The sequence below is a fragment of the Euprymna scolopes genome, chromosome 6 (assembly GCF_053919585.1).
Source record: "Euprymna scolopes isolate OS-2025 chromosome 6, ASM5391958v1, whole genome shotgun sequence".
Taxonomy (NCBI): domain Eukaryota; kingdom Metazoa; phylum Mollusca; class Cephalopoda; order Sepiida; family Sepiolidae; genus Euprymna; species Euprymna scolopes.
In genome coordinates, this window is record NC_136487.1 from 126,022,463 (window position 1) to 126,047,616 (window position 25,154).

General features: G+C 30.8%; 1 protein-coding gene across 2 annotated transcripts in view; it reads right to left on the reverse strand.

Moving 5' to 3' along the window:
- The window catches only part of LOC145277943 (exocyst complex component 2-like), a 164,473-nt gene that overhangs the window by 111,056 nt on the left and 28,263 nt on the right, over positions 1 to 25,154 (reverse strand). For both annotated transcript variants that reach the window (XM_080130027.1, XM_080130028.1), the window contains exons 7-10: positions 22,766 to 22,890; positions 20,375 to 20,446; positions 17,163 to 17,308; positions 11,238 to 11,319 (exon numbers count right to left, since the gene is read on the reverse strand). In XM_080130027.1, coding sequence (XP_079986153.1) covers positions 11,238 to 11,319; positions 17,163 to 17,308; positions 20,375 to 20,446; positions 22,766 to 22,890 — 425 coding nt within the window. The remainder of the gene's footprint in view (positions 1 to 11,237; positions 11,320 to 17,162; positions 17,309 to 20,374; positions 20,447 to 22,765; positions 22,891 to 25,154) is intronic.

The following is a 25,154-nucleotide window of genomic DNA, read 5'->3' on the forward strand; positions in this document are numbered from 1 at the left end:
TATATAATAAGTCTTGCAAACATGCACTAGGTGGTTGCATGTTTACTATGGCACGGATGCAAATAGCACTAAGGAGAAAAGCGGCCACTGAAAGAATTGAAAACATTTTTGATTGTGATTAAGCCACCCAAGAAATGTTTTGTTTGAAATAAGTGCCTCATTAAACAGGGTTCATACTGAGAGCAACCTACTTGAGAAAAGTAATGTTCATAGATTGTTTGCAAGTAAGCCCTTTTGAGAAAAGTGTTATCATTAGTGGACATTAGGTGGTCCTTCTGAGTGGTCAAATGGGATTGACTGAGATCAAGACCAGATGTCTTGCACTTCTAGTCAAAGGGTGTATATAATTAAATCTATGGGGAAATGAGGAAAGATAAAGCCAGCCCTCCAGGGTGTGAGGCAGTCAGTCAATGTTGGACATCCGAGAGTCAGTTGGAACTGTGTTCCTCTCCAGACAAGATTGGAATTGTTCTTTGCTAAAGGATGATGTTATTGGACTTATGTTTTTATTTGGTGTGGCAAATGTCTTTCAGCTGCAAGTCTGTTATTCACATAATGAGTACCATTTGTAACCTCCAAAAATGTAGGCCTCTGTTGATTGTTTTTAAACTGGAGTTGAGTTTTGTTTGAAGGAAGAGTTCTTTTGTTACGACACTGACTAAGTTGAGTTGTAACTTTGCACCGACACGGTATGAAACAGTGAGTGAGATGATCATGGCCTGTGCAGTGGATGTACACATGCATGTTTATAGTATAATTGTCACCATTCGCAATCATGCACTTACAATGATTGATTTCAGTAACTCATGACTTATGTTGCTAAAATTTTTAATTCGTAACTAACATCAATAAAATTTTTAATTCATAACTAACATCAATAAAATTTTAAATTCATAACTAACATCAATAAAATTTTTAATTCATAACTAACATCAATAAAATTTTTAATTCATAACTAACATCAATAAAATTTTTAATTCATAACTAACATCAATAAAATTTTTAATTCATAACTAACATCAATAAAATTTTTAATTCATAACTAACATCAATAAAATTTTAAATTCATAACTAACATCAATAAAATTTTAAATTCATAACTAACATCAATAAAATTTTTAATTCATAACTAACATCAATAAAATTTTAAATTCATAACTAACATCAATAAAATTTTAAATTCATAACTAACATCAATAAAATTTTAAATTCATAACTAACATCAATAAAATTTTAAATTCATAACTAACATCAATAAAATTTTAAATTCATAACTAACATCAATAAAATTTTAAATTCATAACTAACATCAATAAAATTTTAAATTCATAACTAACATCAATAAAATTTTAAATTCATAACTAACATCAATAAAATTTTAAATTCATAACTAACATCAATAAAATTTTAAATTCATAACTAACATCAATAAAATTTTAAATTCATAACTAACATCAATAAAATTTTAAATTCATAACTAACATCAATAAAATTTTAAATTCATAACTAACATCAATAAAATTTTAAATTCATAACTAACATCAATAAAATTTTTAATTCATAACTAACATCAATAAAATTTTAAATTCATAACTAACATCAATAAAATTTTAAATTCATAACTAACATCAATAAAATTTTAAATTCATAACTAATATCAATAAAATTTTAAATTCATAACTAACATCAATAAAATTTTAAATTCATAACTAACATCAATAAAATTTTAAATTCATAACTAACATCAATAAAATTTTTAATTCGTAACTAACATCAATAAAATTTTAAATTCATAACTAACATCAATAAAATTTTAAATTCATAACTAACATCAATAAAATTTTTAATTCATAACTCACATCAATAAAATTTTAAATTCATAACTAACATCAATAAAATTTTAAATTCATAACTAACATCAATAAAATTTTAAATTCATAACTAACATCAATAAAATTTTAAATTCATAACTAACATCAATAAAATTTTAAATTCATAACTAACATCAATAAAATTTTAAATTCATAACTAACATCAATAAAATTTTAAATTCATAACTAACATCAATAAAATTTTAAATTCATAACTAACATCAATAAAATTTTAAATTCATAACTAACATCAATAAAATTTTAAATTCATAACTAACATCAATAAAATTTTAAATTCATAACTAACATCAATAAAATTTTAAATTCATAACTAATATCAATAAAATTTTAAATTCATAACTAACATCAATAAAATTTTAAATTCATAACTAACATCAATAAAATTTTAAATTCATAACTAACATCAATAAAATTTTAAATTCATAACTAACATCAATAAAATTTTAAATTCATAACTAACATCAATAAAATTTTAAATTCATAACTAACATCAATAAAATTTTAAATTCATAACTAACATCAATAAAATTTTAAATTCATAACTAACATCAATAAAATTTTAAATTCATAACTAACATCAATAAAATTTTAAATTCATAACTAATATCAATAAAATTTTAAATTCATAACTAACATCAATAAAATTTTAAATTCATAACTAACATCAATAAAATTTTAAATTCATAACTAACATCAATAAAATTTTTAATTCGTAACTAACATCAATAAAATTTTAAATTCATAACTAACATCAATAAAATTTTAAATTCATAACTAACATCAATAAAATTTTTAATTCATAACTCACATCAATAAAATTTTAAATTCATAACTAACATCAATAAAATTTTAAATTCATAACTAACATCAATAAAATTTTAAATTCATAACTAACATCAATAAAATTTTAAATTCATAACTAACATCAATAAAATTTTAAATTCATAACTAATATCAATAAAATTTTAAATTCATAACTAACATCAATAAAATTTTAAATTCATAACTAACATCAATAAAATTTTAAATTCATAACTAATATCAATAAAATTTTAAATTCATAACTAACATCAATAAAATTTTTAATTCGTAACTAATATCAATAAAATTTTAAATTCATAACTAATATCAATAAAATTTTTAATTCATAACTAACATCAATAAAATTTTTAATTCGTAACTAACATCAATAAAATTTTTAATTCGTAACTAACATCAATAAAGTTTTTAATTTGTAACTAACATCAATAAAATTTTAAATCCATAACTAACATCAATAAAATTTTAAATTCATAACTAATATCAATAAAATTTTAAATTCATAACTAATATCAATAAAATGTTAAATTTTTAACTAACATCAATAAAATTTTAAATTCATAACTAATTTGTAACTAATATCAATAAAATTTTTAATTCATAACTAATTTTTAACTAATATCAATAAAATTTTAAATTCATAACTAATATCAATAAAATTTTAAATTCATAATATCAATAAAATTTTAAATTCATAATATCAATAAAATTTTAAATTTGTAACTAATATCAATAAAATTTTAAATTCATAACTAATATCAATAAAATTTTAACTTCATAACTAATATCAATAAAATTTTAAATTTGCAACTTTTTTAATAAAATTTTAAATTCGTAACTAATATCAATAAAATTTTAAATTCATAACTAACATCAATAAAATTTTAAATTCATAACTAATATCAATAAAATTATAAATTAATACCACTATTGACAGAATTATTTTAAAAGTAAAATAATAATAATATCAGGCTAGTGCTGCTTTTGGAGATCTCCTTAAAATTTTAAATTCATAACTAACATCAATACAATTTTAAATTTGTAACTTAGATCAATAAAATTTGTAACTAACATCAATAAAATTTTAAATTCATAACTAACATCAATACAATTTTAAATTCATAACTAACATCAATAAAATTTTAAATTTGTAACTAACATCAATAAAATTTTAAATTCATAACTAACATCAATACAATTTTAAATTCATAACTAACATCAATACAATTTTAAATTCATAACTAACATCAATAAAATTTTAAATTCATAACTAACATCAATACAATTTTAAATTCATAACTAACATCAATAAAATTTTTAATTCGTAACTAACATCAATAAAATTTTAAATTTGTAACTAATATCAATAAAATTTTAAATTAATATCACTATTGACAGAATTATTTTAAAAGTAAAATAAAAATAATATCAGTCTAGTGCTGCTTTTGGACATCTCTGATCCATTGTGTGGAAGTAGCGGCAGATCATTCTTCAGATATACAGAACTATGATTCTTACTTTCAGGAGTTTTATTTGAAGGAAGATTCTTTTGTTGCAGTACTGAGTTGAGCTGCAGCATTGGACTGACACAGTGAACAGGATGATCATGGTATGTGCAGTGAATTCACATGCATGTTAATAGTATGATTGTTAGCACCAGTTAATATTTGCAATCATACACTTGCAAAGAATAATGCAAGTAATTCACGACTTATGTTGCTACATTGTTAAATTCATGACTAACATCCATAAAATTGTTAAAAAATTGTTAAAAATTGTTAAATTCATGACTAACATCCATAAAATTGTTAAAAAATTGTTAAAAATTGTTAAAAAATTGTTAAATTCATGACTAACATCCATAAAATTTTAAATTGATACCAAACTCCTCAGTATTTGCGGGCAATATGAACTGGAACAAATACATAGAGGACATTGCAAAGGCTGCTGCAAAGAAAGTGGGTACCCTCTATCGAGTTAGAAGACTACTCCCGCCTAAGAGTATCCTGGACCTTTATTAGGCCACCATTTACCCATGCATCGAGTATTGTTGCCACATCTGGGCTGGTGCATCTACCACTAGTATCTCCCTCAAAAAAGTGTTGTCAATCTAATCGGTCTCACTTTAAAAAAAAAAAAAAAAATTACTTGGGTGCCATCAGTAGGAACCGAAACCAAAACATTCAGTACTCCAGCCCCTGTCCCATCTCCGCAATGTTGCATCACTGTGCCTGTTTCACAAATATTTTAATGGAATGTGTTCTAATAAACTTGTTTCACTTGTACCCTCTCGACATCCATATCCCCGACAAACCCGCTTAGCAATAAGATCTCATCTTTTCACTGTTGATGTCCCTAAATGCCAGAAAGCTTTCTATTCTAATAGTTTCTTCCCTCGAACAGCTAGACTTTGGAATTCCCTTCCTGCTGCCTGCTTCCCTGGCTTACTGATATGCAGAAGTTTAAATGTAACATAAACAAATATTTTGTTAATCTTTCCTAGACATGGCCCCAAATAGTAGCCCCTTACGTCCAAGTAGCAATATGCTTTGTAAGAGGTGAACATGAATAAAAAAAAAAAAATTATTGACAGAATTATTCTATAACTAGTGGAGGGGGGGGGGCCTGATAGTAAAATATGCTTAAATTCAAGCAGATTTTGTATTTATTATTACAGAGCCAATTCTCTATTGAATACATATAGTACTTATTTCAAAAGTTAAAAAAAAAAAAAAAAAAAAAAAAAAATGACTTCGGTGCCAGCCAAAACATTTAGCGCTCCAGCCGTGTTCCCTACCATCTGAGCTATTGGCAGATAGACAAGAAAGATTTAAAATTAAACCATTTCAAGCTATGAATGAATTTGCGTGTGCGCAAAAGTAATAGAAATTTGTCCGTAAGTTGAAATGAACATTTTGAATTTCAACTTGCTGACGTATTTCTGTACACATTATTCATCCATCCAAACACAGATTTTTTTTTTTAAATTACATTTTCACCCCAAACAAGGCATGTTTGATGTACTACCAGGGACATAAGTTGCAGGAATACTATGTAGGGAGTTGAGCAGCAAGATGTCTATTCTGCATGTTAGTACAGTTGAGAAAGCAGGAACCCAGAAAGGAATTCCAAAGTCTAGCAGTTCTGGGAAAGAAACTATTAGAGTAGAAGTCTTTCTTACATCTGGGGATCTCTACTGTATAGAGGTGGGACTTTGCTGCTTGCCGAGTCTGTCAGGGGTATTTAGGTCAAGGGGGTACAAGGGCTTGTAGTTCATATTTTTGATTTTACTTGCTATAAACCATCCTTGGTGTATGATTACTATTTCTTGTTAATTTCAGTGTTATGTGACCAGTATAAGAATTTATCGGTTAAATATTTTCATACACACATACATACATCTGTTTGATTTATATAGAATAAAATAATATCAGGATATCCAAGGCTAGCATTGCTTTTGGACATCTCTGATCCATTGTGTCGGAATGCAGAGGAATTCAACTGTAGATTATTCTTCAGAGATACAGAATTATAATTCTTACCATTCTTGTGTATGCTGCAAGACTTGGACCGTATATGTCAGAAATGCCAAGAAACTGATCATTTCTACATAATCCACCTTCATAGATTGATGAAAACCAAGTGGAAAAAACAAGATATCAGACACAGAGGTTTTAGCCTGGTGAAACTTCCCATCAACATACACCATGTTGCAACAGTTTGTTGGGTGGATCATATATGATACATGTCAGATTTGGAAGTCCCAAAACAACTCTTTTACAGTGAGCTGGTAAAAGACAAAAGAACCGTAGAAAAAGTTCAAGGACAGCTTAAGGATGTCCCTCAAACAATTTAGTTTGTATTCTAATTCATGGGAAAACCTATTCTAAAACAAAAGGTCCACAATGGCTGAAACCTGCATGTATTGAAGCATATAAGAAGAAACATGATATTAGAAAAGACAAAGCAGTCAGCATCTTTGCTACAAAATCATCCCACAGGTGGCCTGGATGTGAGAGGTACTTCAGAGCTCAGACTGGACTGATGAGCCATCTCTGGACCAACAAAATAATTTTATGATCACATACATCTTCGCAAGTGATGGATGATCATCTAACGGGAATTTTATCATGACATCCAATGAGGGTTATCCAATTGCACAACAAGGAAAAAAAAAAACGAAAAACGAAAGAATACTACGATAAACAATTTTTTTTTTTTTTTTAAATAAATGGAAAGATAGATAGAGAAAGATATAGTCAGTTTTATGCTCACCAATAACAGTGTCTGCCAAATTAGTCCCTCTGGCGGTTCTCAAAGAACTCCATTAACAATATTGTAAGGGATAGTAGGGGTAAGATTATAGGTGTAGTCAGGGCTTACTGCGTGTCAAAGAAATTAGATAAAACACGTCAATACTTAATCTTTTTAAAAGAAGGTGTATGTAAATTACCTCCCTTGCGCCATTAACTTTAATTTAAATTAATGTTCTCATTCGAGAAAATTTCAATCCTCTTGGTTTTGTAATCCAAGAAAATAATCCAAATCTTCTGTGGCGCAATGTATTTCTATAGAAGATTTCTTGGTTCTTTTTTACATGAATTCTAATGCCTCACTGGAGTCAGTATTCTTTTTTTACAAGACCAATTCTAGGCCTTAAAATAGTTCTTTCTACCTTGGTGAAGAGGTTGTTGTAATTTCGTTTACAACTGATTTTTTAAACAGTCTTTTCTGACTAATTCTGTGCCGTCTTCCTTGACGAATCCTGATTGAAGAAAAAGAAACCAAACCACTGATTTCTCTTGTTTAAACTTGCGATTTTTAACGTCTTTTCTCTTGACGCAACATAGCGAGCCGATTTTTTTTTCAAACTTGCGATTTTTAACATCTTTTCACTTGACGTAGGATAGCGAGCCGACTTCTTTCTCGTGTTCAAAACTTCCAACAAAATGGCGCACACATATCCTTTTATCAAATCGAAAGGCACGCATTCAACACGTGATATAACAAGCAGTAGCAGCACAAGATATACCAAGAAAGGGGGGGGTAAAGAAGGGGAGGGAGAAAGAAGGAAAGACAGAAGCTACAGTTATATCTCATAGGATTAGCAAATCTCTCGATGGAGGCAACCTTTCTAGGGCAATTGCTCTTGACATATCTAAGGCCTTTGATAGGGTATGGCATAAAGGTTTACTTCATAAGATCTCTAGCTATGGTATTGCTGGAAATGTCTTCTCAATTATTAAATCATTTCTTTCTGATAGGTTCATAAGAGTAGTAGTTGAGGGGCAAAAATCAGAAGCTCACAGTATTAATGCCGGCGTCCCTCAGGGATCCATCCCTGGCCCAACTCTTTTCCTGATCTATATTAATGATCTTCCAAATCACATCCTTACATCATTTGTAGACATCTATGCTGACGACACTACCATTTATGGTAGCACATCTAAGACAATAAACGACCAAGTTCTCTCCAATTCTCTCTCCTCTGATCTTGAGCACGTAGTACAATGGGGTAAGGAGGGGCTGGTTACTTTTAATGCATCTAAAACCAAGCTTCTCTCTTTACATCATCAACATTCTGACCCACATCTGGTATCAATTGAAATGAATGGCTCTCGTCTTCAGGAGGCCTCAAGTTTTGACAAGCTTCTTGGTTTGACCATTACTCCTGATCTTAAATGGAACACGTACATCAAATCTGTTGCCAAGGCCACTGGAAAAATGGTGGGATCTTTCTATCGATCCTGTAGATATCTCACTGCTGATGCAATTCTCTATCTATATAAGATCCAGGTACGTCCAAGGATGGAATACTGTTGCCACATCTGGGCAGGAGCTGCTAGAAAGGACTTGGCCTGCCTTGATAGAGTTCAAAATAGACTTCGTAGCCTCGTAGGAGATGTCCTTTTCTCTTCCTTGCAACCTCTATCTCACAAAAGAGATGTTGCGAGTTTGTCTCTGATGTATCGTTATTTTCATGGAAAGTGTTCGACTGAGCTTCAATCTATGGTCCCCCCTCGCCAAACTTTCACAAGAAACACTCGTCTAGCTGTAAACACTATCAATAATTCCCCCCACTCTTTATCTGTGCCTAAACCTAAACGTAGATTCCATGAACAGAGCTTCTTTCTTAGAACTGCACGCCTGTGGAATTGTCTTCCGTTTTCCTGCTTTCCGGCTGACTACAATATGGTTGTCTTTAAGTCTAACGTAAATAAGTTCTTGTTGAGCCGTTCCATATAAGTTATCAAATTTACCAAATTTTCATTACTAATGATTACTATATTGTCCAATTTCTAATGTACACTCTTTAACCCTTATCCTTGAGTGGCCTCTTGGCCTTGATAATGTGGTGATGCCTATGTAAAAAAAAAAGATGGAAAATAAAATTTCTACACATCATCATTAATAACAGTTTTCAATTATTATAAATAAATATATTAATTTTTTTTGCATTATTTACATGCTTCTGTTTGTTTTCCTTATTGTAGTTGCTGAACCTTAAACAAAACATTTATATACAGTGAGACAAGCTCAAAAGTGCAGTAAACTGCAAACTAAATGCACCCAACGGGATAGACATTGAGAGAAGTAGCAGACGACCGAGAAAAGAGGGGGGGGGACGGACGACAGGCATAGAAAAAACCAGTTGTAAACAGAAGAGAAAAAAATAAAAAGGAGAAAAAAGGAGATAAGGGCCAGATTGGTATGTGCGAAGGATACTTCTTTTGGCCAAGAAAGCTGTAAACGCTAATTGACCATGACAGCCCGATACGTGAGTGAAAGGAAGGATACCAATGAAATTCCAATTTACAAAGCGACCATTGTTGACTGCCCCCTGGTGGGTAAGTGGCCTCTATTGAAAAGATGCGTGGCCTTTGTGGAATTGAATTTGGTTCATTTTTATGATCCCTCAAAGTTAATTGAACGAGACCATTCTGGTTTTAATGGCCCGTCAAATTCTATTAGGCACACGCCGGCTGAGATATTCTACTCGATTGCAAATAGAAGAAGAAGAAACAGCCCCTTTTTGGGGCATAGGCAGCCTGGTGAAGATTTGAGTGACAGCGGTTCCGGCATCCTGATTGGCTAAAGGGCCGAATGAGAGAAAAAGAAGAAGATATAGCCCCCGCCCCCACAATATAAGCAGCGAGTTTTGAGCGCAAGACACAGAGACCGACAGACACCGAGAGACATTCTGCTCCCCTGGGCTCGAACGAGAGAAAAAGCAGACCTCATTGATTGACCCTGTCACTTAATTTTTTAGTTTTCACTGAAAAAGAAATAACTTTGCAGTTAACAAACGGCCAGTCCCTAACTTACTAGCGAAGTACGAAATGACGATTGTAACCTTTTATGAATAACAAGGGATTTTGAATCACAAAAAAAAAAAACAAATATCGACTTGTCTTTTTTTTTAACATTTGTTTGGCATCATTGCAGGAACGCTCGACGAGTCTCTTTCAGGTACTGGCCGCTGACATTTTCATCAGAAGACACGAGGACCAACAATCGGGGAACATCCACCACTAGACGACACGCGGGTGACGTAAGTGTCACACAGTAATATGCAGTCAGACAGCACATCTAAAAATATTTATTTTAATTATTAAGATTTGAGACTCATAGAATTTATACTATACTGGAGTAATGTTGTCATATTTGGGCTGGTGAATCTGTCACACTTGAGGGTTCGTGATAAGATGTAGAAATGTAAATGTAATTTAATTGGCCTCACCCTTTCTTCTTCACTGCAACCTCCCAAAGATGTGATGTTGCTAGTCACAATCATCTATATATTAATACAATGGCATATGTTATTTTCTGTGTCACACTTACATCCAGGTCATTTGATTGTTATGTACTTTCATTTCTTGTCATAAATAATTTTACCAAGAATTCTTCATAAGTTTTGGTTTCGGTTTTGATTATAGCTGATGGCACTTAAGTCATCTATTTTTTTATAAATAATTTTATCAAGAATTCTTCATAAGTTTTGGTTATGGCTGAAGGAACTCAAGCTATATATATATATATATATATATATATATATATATATATTTCATAAGTTTTTATTTCGGTTTTGATTCAACCTAATGCACCCAAGTCATATGGATATATTTTTTTTATTTTTGAAATTGCAACTTTATAATATATAAAAATAGATAGAACATTAACTGTATAATAATATATACGAAAACTGCAAGAATTAAAATATCATATTTAAGCATACTTTACAATCGGGCTTTGCCGAGCGTTCGTGCTAGCTTAGATAAATACTTTTGCAGTTTTAACAAAAAAACTACAATAATATCAATACAATATGCTCCTGTAAATTAAATAAAGGATTTCTTTCGAAATTCCGTATAGATTCCAATGCACAACAATATATACCTAAACGGCAGAGGCTGAAATTTTTATATCATCCAAGATCAGAACTGTAGTTTGAACTGCTACAAATTATCAATCCTCATCTCCAAATTTCAGAAAAAAAAAAAAAAAAAAAAAAAATTGATAGAGTACCTTTCTTAAATATAGGCACCTGTGTATCAGCAAAAAGAGACCGAGCTCTCCCATAATCAGTGATCACGAGGTTATAATCTCCCTGGAAAAGGAAAAGAAAGAAAAAATATAGGAAAAAATAACAAAACATTGCTAAGGTAACGGTAGAAAAATATCTAATTCATTTTACATGAGCCACATATGATCCTTCTGATTGAAATATTTATAAAAAAAAATATCATTGTTTAAGACAATACGAATTTTGCTTTTATAGTCACACCATACCACAAGGAAGGAAAAGTAAAAATACAAATTGTTTTCATGACTGATGAAGATGTATAGTTTCAAAACCCAAGTTAAACTTTTAAATAAATAAATGTTTACTAAGAAAAAAAAAAAAAAAAATTCTGCATACACTGGCTTACAAATTCTAATTCAAATTTATACAACTTTTACATTGGAGAAAAAAATAATGTGTAATTAGGAATGAAATTTTTAAAGACTGATTATTATTTGGATTTATCAAAGATTTTAGTGCCAAGATCACAAAACTAATTGCAAACATCATCGCAACATTAAATCAGAGATCTGGATTCTTCCAAATCTCATGTCCATAGCTAAACGTATTAGACAACTAATTATATTAACGTTGATATTCAACTACATACATTCATAAATCCTTTACATTCTTTTAAAAAAAAAAAAGAAAGAAAGAAAAAGTTGCTTGTCCATACCCTCAGAAAAAAAGGAAACTCTTTATGGTATATGCATCCATGAAAGAAAATGAATCATGTAAATTGATCAAGTAGTTTTATTTAAAAAAAAAAAAAAGAAAGAAAAGAAAATAAAATTTTATGGTTTAACAACAATTGATGATCTAGCAACATTTTGAAATTCATCACTGGTTAACCCCCCCCCCCCTTAGACAGCTCTTCAGAAATGGATTTTAACATCAGCTTTCTACATCATAATGCCTACAGATTCCCATTAATCACTTAAAAATGATTTTCATCATAAAAATTAAAATATTTTATCAATTTACATGATTTTTTTGTATATGCTATTTTCTTTCAGTCGTGTACATATATCATAAAGATTTTGACTTATTTTTGCTTTCCCTTGGGTTATGGACAAGTATTAAAAAAATAAAATCCACCCCCTACCTTACCGGGATTAGAGTTACCAATGGCCAAAAAACCTGAAATCAAGATGAATTTCCCAACATAGAAGTCACGACCTTTCCCTCCCCAACCCAATTTCTTGGGGGGGGGGTACACCAATACACCACTCCCTCCAAGTTTCATGCATTTCGCAAATTACCCAGCAGGACAGTACTCCTTACTCTCTTCATTATCAAATCAGGTTGTCTTAAGATACTTGTTTACTGCACCAAACATTGATGTTATATTTTCCCCTCAATCATGTTCTGCAAAATTACAAACAAAACACCAAACCAAAACAAACTCCATGAATAAATATTTGAAGATATAAGAAACTTGAAACAAACTTTCTCTAAAATAATTGGATTTGGCATTAAATAACCTGAAAAAGGTTGATATGCCATAAAACAAAACAACCAAACTAAACCAAACCAAACTCTTTCTTAAACTACCAAAAAAACTTCCACAATCAAATTAAATTTTGAAAAGTGTGGAGTTTACATTACATTAGATACACTGCCATGCTAAACCCATTCTCTTCAGTTTCTAATCTAATTGGAGTGCTGAAAATACAATATTTGGTCCAATTATTCAAAGATTTCTAAAAGAAAGAGGTGAAAACGGGTGAAACTTGAAAAACAACATAACTGAAAAGGCTTAAAACAATAAAAAAAAAAATTTACCCTTTGTAGGTGACACGAACCAGTCTAGTTTAGTGTGTGAAAACAGATAAATATAGTAATATCCCCTTCAGTTTCAACTTGTGATAACTCATTTATTTTTAGTGCTATTTTAGTAAAATCTGGATTTAATAGAGGTTTACATTGCGAGTGAAATGGTCGCATTTGTGATTTGTTTTAAGTGATGACTAGTAATAATAAAACGCTTATTTTTTAGCAATTATGTTTTTTTTAGCGGCAATCTTCTGAAGCTCATTACTGAGTGAAAAATGTCTCTTCAGTCTATCTTTTTTAATAAAATGATCAAAGTCAAATTATTTAAACAATATATTCTTTTTTTAATGAAGTTTATTTAAAAAACATCTGAAGAAATTTGCATGTTTATATTTTCAAATCTTAACAAAATTCGGTGCATATTTAGAATGACATTTATTAAAAAAAAAAAAAAATTACAGAAAAATCTTTGATTTATATATTTGTCACAGAACAAAGATCACCTAGGTTTGGCTAGTAACTTTTCTATTTGTCTAGTAAACAATCCACATCAATGATCTCCCAAATCTTATATATAAACGTCTATATGTCTGTCTGTTTGTGCCTCCATATTTTCAAACTCTAGCTCCTCCGAAACTAAAAGTCGCAGAGCGGTGGCAGGGGCCTCAAATGATTGGATTTTTATGGGCTGTTCTTTTATGGGTCTTTAATCGGTTAAACTAGTTTTTAAGGGGTCAAAATTGAAAAAAAATCATTAAACGTTTTGTACATTCATCTTAGTTTATTTTTAATTAATTCATATATGTGCCACATTACATTGGTACAGTGGTAACATCACATGCTTTGAATGCTACAGTTTCAGTTTCGATTCTAGCTGATGGCTCCTAAACATTTTTTTTTTTAATTTTGAAATCAGAACTCAATAATAATATATATGAAATCTGGATAAATTAAAATATCATATTCAAACATAATTTACGCTCGAACAAAGCTTCTTTCTTAGAACTAAACACCTTTGGAACTCTTTTCCATTTACCTGCTTTTCGACTGACTACAATATGGTTGTCTTCAAGTCCAACGTGAACACGTGCTTGATGAGCCATCCCCTTAAGTAATCCAATTTACCAAATTTCCACTTCTACTGCAATGCCAAGAAAACAGAGATATAGGCCTTCAATCACGTTGACCCAATTGCAGTGAAAGCACTTGATGAGAGTCTGCTCAAGGTTGTCGAAAACTTCAAGTACCTTAGAGCATGATCAGAAAGCACTGAAAAAGATTTTGAAGTAAGAAAAGTACTAACATCGAGTGCATGTTACAAGTTGAGAAAGACATGGTCATTCATTTTCTAAGTTGATAGAGACATTGAATCTCTGCAGTTCCAGATGAACATTGTCTGAAGATAGCGGTTTCAATCCCACCCAAAGTGTGCCAGAGGTTAATTGGCCAAAAATGTGGTGAGACGACAACAACTACGGATGGCAGTGATGGCTGAGAATGCAGTTAGGAGATTCAAAGTTCCTATCCGTCGCGGTTATCACCTGACGAAGGCCAGAAGAATTAGTTGGCCGAAACGTTGTGAATAAACAATCCAATAAAAAAATGGAAAAAACAACTAATTAAAATGAGACTAGTAGTCCGAAATAAAAATAAATTAATATATATAATGCTCATCTCAAAAATGAATTCCAATTAAGGAATAATATATATAAGAGACTGGGTAGCTGTTACAGACGGATACTCAGAATGGTCCTCAATACATGATGGAGGAACCACGCAGCAAACCAACAGCTTTATGGTGACCTACCACCAGTATCACTCAAAGTCCAGCAGAGAAGGATGAGAGTAGCCGGTGACTGCATGAGATACAGCACAGAGGAAGCCAGTAAACTAGTTTTCTAGATACCAACAGATGGACACCCAAACCGTGATAGAAGAAGAATAACCTACATTGAAAACCTGCTACAGGACACAGGATTGGAAAATGTTTGGGACCTACAAACTGTCATGAGAGATTGAGAGAACTGGAGACGTGTAGATTCCCATTAACTACTGTATTAACCCTTATCCTCAAGTGCACGCTGGGCCTTGATAAACATTGACTCCTTTGTAAAAAAAAAAAAAAAAATTAGTGGTCAAAGGTCAATTAAAAGATAAATTTGTCCATAGATCCTTGTGTAATCAAAAGTTAATTTTTTCTTTTTATAATTGTATAACGCTTTCACTTATGTCCTTAATAGTATGTTTTCCAGATTACTTCAAGTTCAGGCGATCTATTTTTTTAATGTTGATGTTTTTCAACTTAACGCACACAATATTATGTATCTCTATGCATATATAAAGAAAAAAGAGACACTCGTTAATATGGTAGCCTTAATATAGGGTTTTAAGTTGTTTTGACCAAAATTTTTTTTTACATATGTTTTTACATTTAGTGAATTAAATTTTTGTCATATTATTGTATTTGGTTGTTTTTTTTTTTACATGGTCCAAGCATGAAAATTTTCTTTTTATTGATTTACTATCAAAAGAAAAACTTTACCTTCATCTTTACTATGAATCATATTAAGAAGATTCAATATGTTAGCTGTTGAAATGAATTTCATATAATGTTGCACTTCTATGTAATTTTAGTACATTTTTTGATTATAGTCAGTTAACATACTTCCTAACTTCTGGCATAGTGCTACCAGGAACGGTGACAAAGCAAATCAGTTCCTCTTTCGCACCTATATCATCACCCCTGTGCATGTACTCTTTTTTCATTATGTTTTTCCAATCATTCTTTGTTTTATTTAATAATCATTGAACAGTTTTTGCATCCTTACTTTAAGAATTATTGAAATTATTTTTTTTTTTTTAAAGAATTATTGAAAACACTTTTTTAAAAATCTTTTAAAATTATTTTGAGAATATTATGTATTAGATACGTTTTGTTATGATATTTGAAATTTTGTTATTTTGATTTCTATTATTTTATTTTTATACTTTCATAAGCATATATTTATTATATAAATTCAAATAAAAAAAACTTAAAAATTAAAAGAAAAACAAACTTATCTTTATAATTTCATAAACATATTTCTTATAAGATTTCAAATAAAATAAAAACTTATTTTTTGGATTTTATTATTAAAAGTGCAAATAAAGACTAATTGTGTTATTTTTATCTGTATAATTTTGTTAATTTTTAAATGTATATTTTTCAATGTTTTTTTTAATATTCTATTTCAATAAATCGCTTCACAATAGAAATACTGAAGAACAATAAAAGTGAAGGAACTGGTTTGCCTTGTCACTACTTCTGGTAGCACTACGCTAGAAGTTAGAAAGTATGTTGACTATAACCCATTTTTTTCCGACAAATAATGGGATTTTGCCTTATGTTTAGGCTATTTGATTTCATTATTATTATTACTACTAGCATTTCAGCCCCGCATTGCCCAGGTGTTTGGAGGTGTATGCTGAGCAAAAAAAAAAAAGTGGTCAATTTTTTTAAACTTTGACCCTTATTATGACCCCTTAACATTTATTGTTTTGGGCTCAAATAAAGTTATTAAGTTAGATCCATGTCCAAGAAGCCTATATCTAAAATTTCAATTGTTTATACCCAAAATTGACGAAGGCGTTTGGTAGAGTTCTCAAAGGTCAAATCGTTGAACTTTGACCCCATAACAGCCAAATTTCTGGCCGAAAATGGATTACAAAGAATTTCCCAAATCTCAATATCCTATATATCAAATTTCGAGTCTGTAGATTTAAAATTGACAGAGTTATTACATAGGGAAATGTACACAGACACGTTCATTTTTATAGATATATAGATTATTATTATTATTATTATTATTATTATTATTCCATTTAACCATAAGATTACGTTACACTTGTAAGGATTTTTAACTATACACTGAAAATTGGTTATTGAACAAATAGCATAATAGAATTTTGTAATTTCTAATAAATTTTGAATGATCAAAATTCAATGGCTAATTGTGTTACCAGAATAAATTTGGTATCATTGTTTGTTTTGCAAAGATCTATGTGCTCACATTAAAGTTTTTTTTTTTCTTTTTAGATATAACGAAAATAATATTTTTGTTTCAGATACCTACTCTTTGTATATTGCGTTCAATATGGAGTGGCAGGTAGAAGAGGACTTTGAATCGCTGCAGTACACTGAGGGCATTTCGCGTTGAATCTGCTTTGTCCTTGCGACCGAGAACTTCTTGGAACAAGCCATCAGCACATGACTTGGCCTCTGCAAATAATGATAAAAAGATAATTTATTGTTAGAATAAAAAGGGATTTTGGTGCTTCCATACCAATAAACCTGTCAAGAATAGAAAAACAAACAAAAAAAAAATGGAAAAACCTAGAAAACAAAAAATAAAAAGGAAACAAAAACAAAAGGAAACAAGAAACCAAAAGGAAACAAAAAAAACAAAAAAACAAAATGGAAACAAAAAACAAAAAAAAGAAAACAAAAACACAAAAGAGGAAATAAAAAATAAAAAAAACAAAAAATAAGGAAAGAGACAAATGCAGATAGAAAATTAAAGCAAAGACAAAAATGACAAAAAGAAAAAGGAAAAAAAAAAAATTAAATTTTGTTGCTTTAAAGAAAGATGGAAGAGAAAAAAATTTAATCGACGGAAAAAAAAAAATAGAATAGAATCATACTTAATGACGCAGACAAACGTGTGTATAAATATAATTAAAAAATAAGTCAAGCATACGTCGGTAATAGTAAAAAATAATCTGTAAAGAAAAAGCAGGAAAGAAAAAAAAAATTAATGACATTTTTTCTATAAAAAAACAGTAATAAGAAAAGTCACTGAATGGTTCTCGAAAATGGAATAATGACAGTAGATTCAATATAAACCGGAAGTATTTCCGAAAAGTAGCCTCGACCGAACTCGAAACAAATTTTTTTTTTTTTAAATTGTTTTTTTAATTTAATAATTTGTATATTATTTTAATAACATAAAAACATACCTGAATTCTAATGAATTAATGGCCAACAGTTTCAATAGAAATGGTAACGTAAAATTTTTGTTTTGCCAAAACAAACAAACAAAAACTCACACGAACACACACATATATATATATATAAACTATGCAACTAACTGGACTTACGCTCTTAGAATCTCTGTGCATTTCAATACAATATGAGTAATTTTTATTTTATTGTAACAAAACACTGATTCAGCTGTAGCAAAAACATATCTCATAAACTTGAAAAAAAAAAAAAAAAAAACAAATACAAAAAAAAAACAAACCCCTCTCTTTTACATCGGACTGTCCAATTTATCCTTACCAGTGAACCTTGTTCAGAAATTTTAAAACCCCTACAAGGTAACACTGATAAATTTGTCCTGACATGGGTACCATTGGACACAGACTCAAGTCATATCTACTTATGTGTTTCCCCTCCCATATTAAATGGCATAAAACATGTCTTCTGTGGAGTTTGTGAATGCTTGGACAAAATCCCTCTTCTTCTTTCTTAGAATTGCATGCCTGCAGAAATGTTCTGCTTTCCAACTGACTACAATATGGTCGTCTTTAAGTCCAACATGAATAAGCCATCCCCTTAAGTAATCCAATTTACCAAATTTCCACTACTAACGATTACTACGACATTTTCCCATTGACTACTGCACATTCATTAACCCTTATACTCGAGTTGCCTCTGATCCTTGGTAAAAAAAAAATGTTCTATAGTATAAACAAATTTCAAAACCACTACAAGATTCAAGGTAACTGATAAATTTGGCCGGATATGGACGCCATTGGACACAGACTCAAGCCATATCTACTTATGCATTTCTCCTCCCACATGAAATGGCACAAAACATTCTGTGGGGTTTGTAAATGCTTGGACAAAATCCCTCCATAAATATTCTATTGAGCAAACAAATACATGAAATAATGACACAAAACAAAGGCAGTATGTTTGAAATAATATCAAAGTGGTTCTCTACCAATTGGATTGAGTACATAAAACTGTGTACATAGGTCTAACAAAGTTTGAAAAAGTTTATCTACTACATCACAAGTCTCTTTTTTTTTCTTTTTTCTTTTTTTTTTACACACAGGAATCACCACTTATCAAGGCCCAGAGGCCACTCGAGGATAAGGGATAATTGGTATACATTAGTCAATGTGATTATACTGTAGTAAACATAAGTAGTAGGAATTTTGTAAATTGGATTACTTAGAGGGACGGTTCATCAAGAACTTGTTTACGTTGATTGTTTACAATCAGATTGTAGTCAGCTGGAAAGCAGGCAAATGGACGGAAGAGAGTTCCAAAGGTGTGCAGTTCTAAGAAAGAAGCTTTGTTCATGGAATCTACATTTCGGTTTAGGCACAGATAAAGAGTGTGAGAAATTATGGATAGTGGTTTTGGCTAGACGGGTGTTTTTCATGAAAGTTTGGCGAGGAGGGACCATAGATTGAAGCTCAGACAAGTACTTGCCATGAAAATAATGATAAAGCAGAGACAGGCTCACAACGTCTCTTCTGTGGGAAAGAGGTTGCAGGGAAGAGAAAGGACATCCCCCACTAAGCTATGAAGTCTATTTTGAACTCTATCAAGGCAGGATAAGCTGCTTCTAGCAGCTCCTGCCCAGATGTGGCAACAATACTCCATCGTTGGCCGTACCTGGCTTTTATATAGGTAGAGAATTGCATCAGGAGTGAGATATCTACTGGAGCAGTAGAAGGAGCTCACCATTTTTCGAGCGACCTTGACAATGGATTTGATATACATGTTCCATTTCAGATCGGGAATAAAGGTCAAGCCCAAAAGCTTGTCAAAACATGAAGCCTCTCCAAGACAAGAGCCATTCATTTCAATTGATGCCAGATGGGCATCAGAGCATTGATGATGTAAAGATGAAGATAGAAGCTTGGTTTTAGATGTCGTTGTGAACATCCAATCATCCTTGGTGTAGTGAATAAAGTACTTGGTAAAGTCCAGTTGTAAGTTACACTCTTCTGTAATTGTGAATTACTTCAGACTTTTGCCCAATCATGGCTAATGGAATGAAAGCATGCTACCTCTGAACTAAATAAGGCGTTCCATTAGAAATACCATGCAGATTCCAGAGTGCAACAAAACACACCTGAAGAATGTTGGAGGTTACACCAACCGAAATGCTGTGCGAATAACACGGTAGTCTGCATAATCAAAATACAAATTTTTTTGTAAACAGAAAAATGTGCTACATAATGAAATTTGCCCCAAACAAAAAATTGATAAAGAGTCGGTAAAAGATAATTTAGTGATTTTTAAGTAAAAATAAATAGAACAACTTACGCATCAAGAGTACAGCATAAGAATTCATGCATTCACCTCGGATATCATCGTCAACAAACATTCTGTTCATAGCTGTAAAGAAAAGAAAAGATTTTATAGATATTTTTTTTTTTTCATTCTTTGGACTACTACTACTACTAATACACACTTGTGTGTTGGTTTCTAAAAAAAAAAAAAAAAAAAATTGTACTTTTATCCTTAATATTCAAAATTTCATTACAACTTATGAAATAGAAAGAGAAATACAGTGCATCAAGTTTTTTTGTTTTTTTTGAAACCTAAAAGTAAAAAAAAATATTTTTACATGTGAAAGAAAACGATTTTGTCTTTTCTTTGTAATTTAAAAGAAAGTGTAGTTTTTGTTTAACCTGTGAGAATCATCAATAATTGACCTAATTAAAATATTCAAAAGTAAAAAAAAAAAAAAACAAGACAAAAAAAAAAACACTTCTGGCATTAAATAGAAAATAATCCCCAAGAAGAGTTATCACTTTAATATTACATTAAAAATATCACCCCTACTTAAAAATATTAATTCAGCTTACTACAGATAGGAAATATACCAACATAACAATGAAGATTTTATTTCCAGAATTATAACATAAAACATTGGGAAAGGATTTATAAATTAATACTAGCAGAGAGACCCAACCTTGTCTGGGATTGAATGAACATCAACAAATATTCCACCCTCCGATACTTTTATTGTCATCGAAATCGGTGAAATCAACCATTTTTTAATCAAATCGATTGATTGCTCTAGTTTACTGTGAAGAAGCAGTGTACCGGGAGAAAGCTTCACACGCCTTCCTGCAGTGACTTAGTCCACAATACATTGTAGTTTACATTGCATTGTACAGAATCTACTGTTGTTTTTATAAAATTATCTTAAAATAATGGCTTCACTTAAAGTTTAAAATCCAAAAGTCTCATGTCATTGTTAAATTATGCTCCAAACAGAAACATTCATTTCGAATGAGCCCCTGTCTTATAAAAGTATCTACAATTGATTTTATAGACTGGCCCTTTATGCTTGTGCAGTGATAAAACTTCTCAAATGCATTTGTGATGTTAGGTAATATAAAAGTGTTAATTTTGGTATATAAAAAAAAACAAACTCAAACTTCCTTCTTTAATCAGATTTTTTTTAATTATCAATATTTCTCAAATGCGTTCCAGTACAAAATCTATGGAAGAACACTCCCAGACACATTAAATACCTTCATGCGAAATTAAATAAATAAAAAAAAGGCTCAGCCGTTTCAGAGTCCATAGGGAACTCACACAAAGTTTCTTTTATATAATAGTAGAGATTACATGAAAAATGAGGAGGGGGGGGGGAAACAGGGAGAGACACAAAAGAAAGATTACCAGCAAATTTTTCTTTCATCATTTTATTTTAGCTTAGAAGCTAAAAACTTATAACTTCAATCTGTGACAGAAGCGATTTCCATAAAAATTTATTTTTTAAATATTTTATTGCATTATACAGATGTTACGCTATGTGCTGATTATAATTTGTGTGTCCTCCTCACTTTTTTTATTAATGAGTTATCAGTTATTATTATATATCAAGCAGGTAGGTTCCATAGGTCCTCTAATATATAAGGATTGTTGAAAGATTAGCCATGGTCAATTTGTTGATCCAGAGTTGAAAATCATTTAGACAGATGGAATGTACTAGAAACAGATACGACATCACATGACCCAAAGGGAGAGGGTGATAGAAAAAAAAAAAAAAAAAAAAAAGACTTGAGAAGCATGCGAGGCATTTAGGCATAAAAATGACATTTGTTGACAAGAATAGTGATTTGGGATGAAGATCACATTGAATGAATGATCACTGTTTTCCATAGTTTTGAATAAAGTTAGTCCTTTTGGAAGTTATAAATAAGAAGCACATTCTGGAAGGATCATGTAGAAGCGTATACAAGGAGAATGTCCATCAGCCAAGATATGGATAACAATTTATGAAATTTAATGGTTCTGCAATGATTATATTAACTGTGTGAGTGCATGTATAACACAAAGTTATTAACTCAACATTATAAAGGCTAAAAAAACACTTGCGGATAAAATTAGAATAAGAGGTAGACAGCCTAACCAGATCAAACAGCAAATTTCAGCAGACGTTTGTATTGTTGGTTTTATGAGGTACCTTACCAGTTGGATTATGATGAACACTACAAGGATTAGAAATTTTTTGCACCCTATTCACAAGAGCCAACCCAGAAAACAGCAATTCTTTTCTCTTTGTGAGAAACATCATTCATGGAATGTGAGGACTAAAGGACAAAATACAGGAAGCAAGGGAGTAAAAAATAAATTCAAGGTCCACTTTATACTCTCCATTTCGATAAGCTTTGTTGCTTTTCAACTGATAGGACTTACCTGCTAAACTTGACAAGCAATCAATTGTCGAGGACAAATTGGATTTCACAAATGCTATTGGCCCCTCAGATCTCTGCGTGGCTTTCCTCTTCATATGAGCTAAACCAGCTTTTAAGTCATCAAAACTACAAAGAAAGAAAGAAAAAAAAAAATCAACAATAGTACATAACAGGTTCTTGCTAATAAGAACACATCTAAGACAAATTTATTTAAAAAAAAAAAAAAAAAAAGTATTTAGCTCATTCTAGTATATAATTTTGGTCCTTCTATATTATAATAACGAAAAAATATTTAATTTCAAGTAAAAGAAATGGTACCTACATAATTATGTCGCAAATAGTAAGATATCCAAAAATTATGGAAAATAAGGTAGAAAATTTCATAAAAAAGACATTTGTAAAAACTAGCGATTTGGTTTCCAAATCTACCAATTTGAATGGGAGAATTAACAGGGGAGGTAATTAAGTTTTCAATTTTTCACAAATACAATCAGTTATTTTTTTATAAAAAAAAATGAAAAAATTCAAGCAGCTAAAAAAAGTTATTTTCAAATGTTTCACAAATTAAAAGCATTTTGTTTTCAGAATAAATTCTGTCTGTTATATATTATTTCAATTGAGTTACTTCCCCCTTTTGCTTAAGTCACGTGACCCAATAGGTCCGACCCAGCATGTAACCATATCGAACTGTTTTTACCCTTATCAACACTGCTTCTAATGAATAATTATTTTTTTTACCTTATCGTTTTGTCATTTTTGGGTATGTTACTATTTGTGACATGAAAATTACGTAGATACCATTTATTTGACTTAAAATTCAGTATTTTTTTGTTATTATAATTAGAAAGAAACACCATAATTTTTATTTTATTATATTTTTCACACTTTTTAACCTTTCCATCATTCCTCTAGAAGTGAAGAGGGTGGATACAGACATTTTTGGAATCTATGATGCCTCCATTCAGTTTTGAAAGACAAAGGATATTCCCATAAGGGCAGTCACGGGTGAAATTGTGAGGCAAGGGTTGCGCAATTGCCAACCACACCTCTCCTGAATTGGCATTTTTTGAGTCCAGTCGCAAGGAGAAGTCCAGGATGACTGGAAACAATGCCGAGATAAGCGGAGAGCACATACAGCACCTGAAAATTCCAAATGGTCACCCATTTAGTACTGACCAGGTTCAGCATTGCTTAACTTTGGTGACTCAGCGGGAACCGGTGTGTCAACATGATTATGCCGATCTATGGTGCAAAACAAACAAACCAATCCTGGATTTATTGTGGTTATTTATTGTATTGTATTTATTTGCTTCCCCACCAAAGCAAATTAGGCACAAGGCCGTTTTTAAGGTGGGGTAAAAAACTAGCTCCCCTAAAAGTAGGCAAAAAGAAGGCACTCAGAAAAAAAGGCATGCACTTTGCCATTCAGATATACTTTTTTCAATCTGAGTTTTCACTTGATTTCTTCAACTTACCAGCAATTCCATGCCACTTCCTGTGTACCAGAGTTTTACAAGTACCACAAAAGTTGAATTGCACACAACTTTTCACAAAGTATGCAGAGGAACTTTCTCCTTTCATCATAGTAGACATAACTGTAATGTCAGAGTTGTCTCCCTTATTTGTTTGTTTTTTTTGTCTTTTTTATATCTTTTTTTTTTTTAAAGCAGTCTTTCTCTTTTTTGAAAACAACAGTTTTAAAAGTTATTAATTATTTTATTTTTAACCAAAACCACTCTGGACAAGGCATGAAGCCATTTGATGTAAGGAACTAACAAAAAACGAAAGATTATTATCGTAAAAAAAAAAAAATAAATAAATAAATAAAAGTAATTATGAGGATCGAACCCGAATCGTTGAGGCAAAGTTGTAAATTAAAGTGTGAAAAAAAAAAAAGTGCGACGTTAACCATTGCCCCACCGCGAGATGCTAATGGAAACACGTTTGAATTTATTTAATTACTTGGATTTGGCAGGTGCCCGTTTTAATGAGTTAATGAGGTCAAGTTTGACTGCGGGATAGTATTTCATTTACTGCGGAATGCTTTTTTTTATGTTTATTTTCCCAAGATGTTATAGGAAAAAGACTAACCTACATGTGGCGAGCGACAAATGTTGAATATTTATCTTCTCAAAATCGAGCAAATTAAATAGACAGGCGAGTTTCGTTTTTAACTCTGAGATATTACGATTTATATGTGATATAAAAAGTTTTAAAAAGTTGTGAACCAACCGACCAACCGCTTCTCTGAAAAAAGCCTTTTGTAGACATACAGAAAAAGCGAACACACATACATACATTTTCGCTTTTACATATATAGATGATGGTCCTTATCTATGAAATTCTTTATTTCGCCAATCAACTTTGGTATTCTGACTTCTTTACTCCTC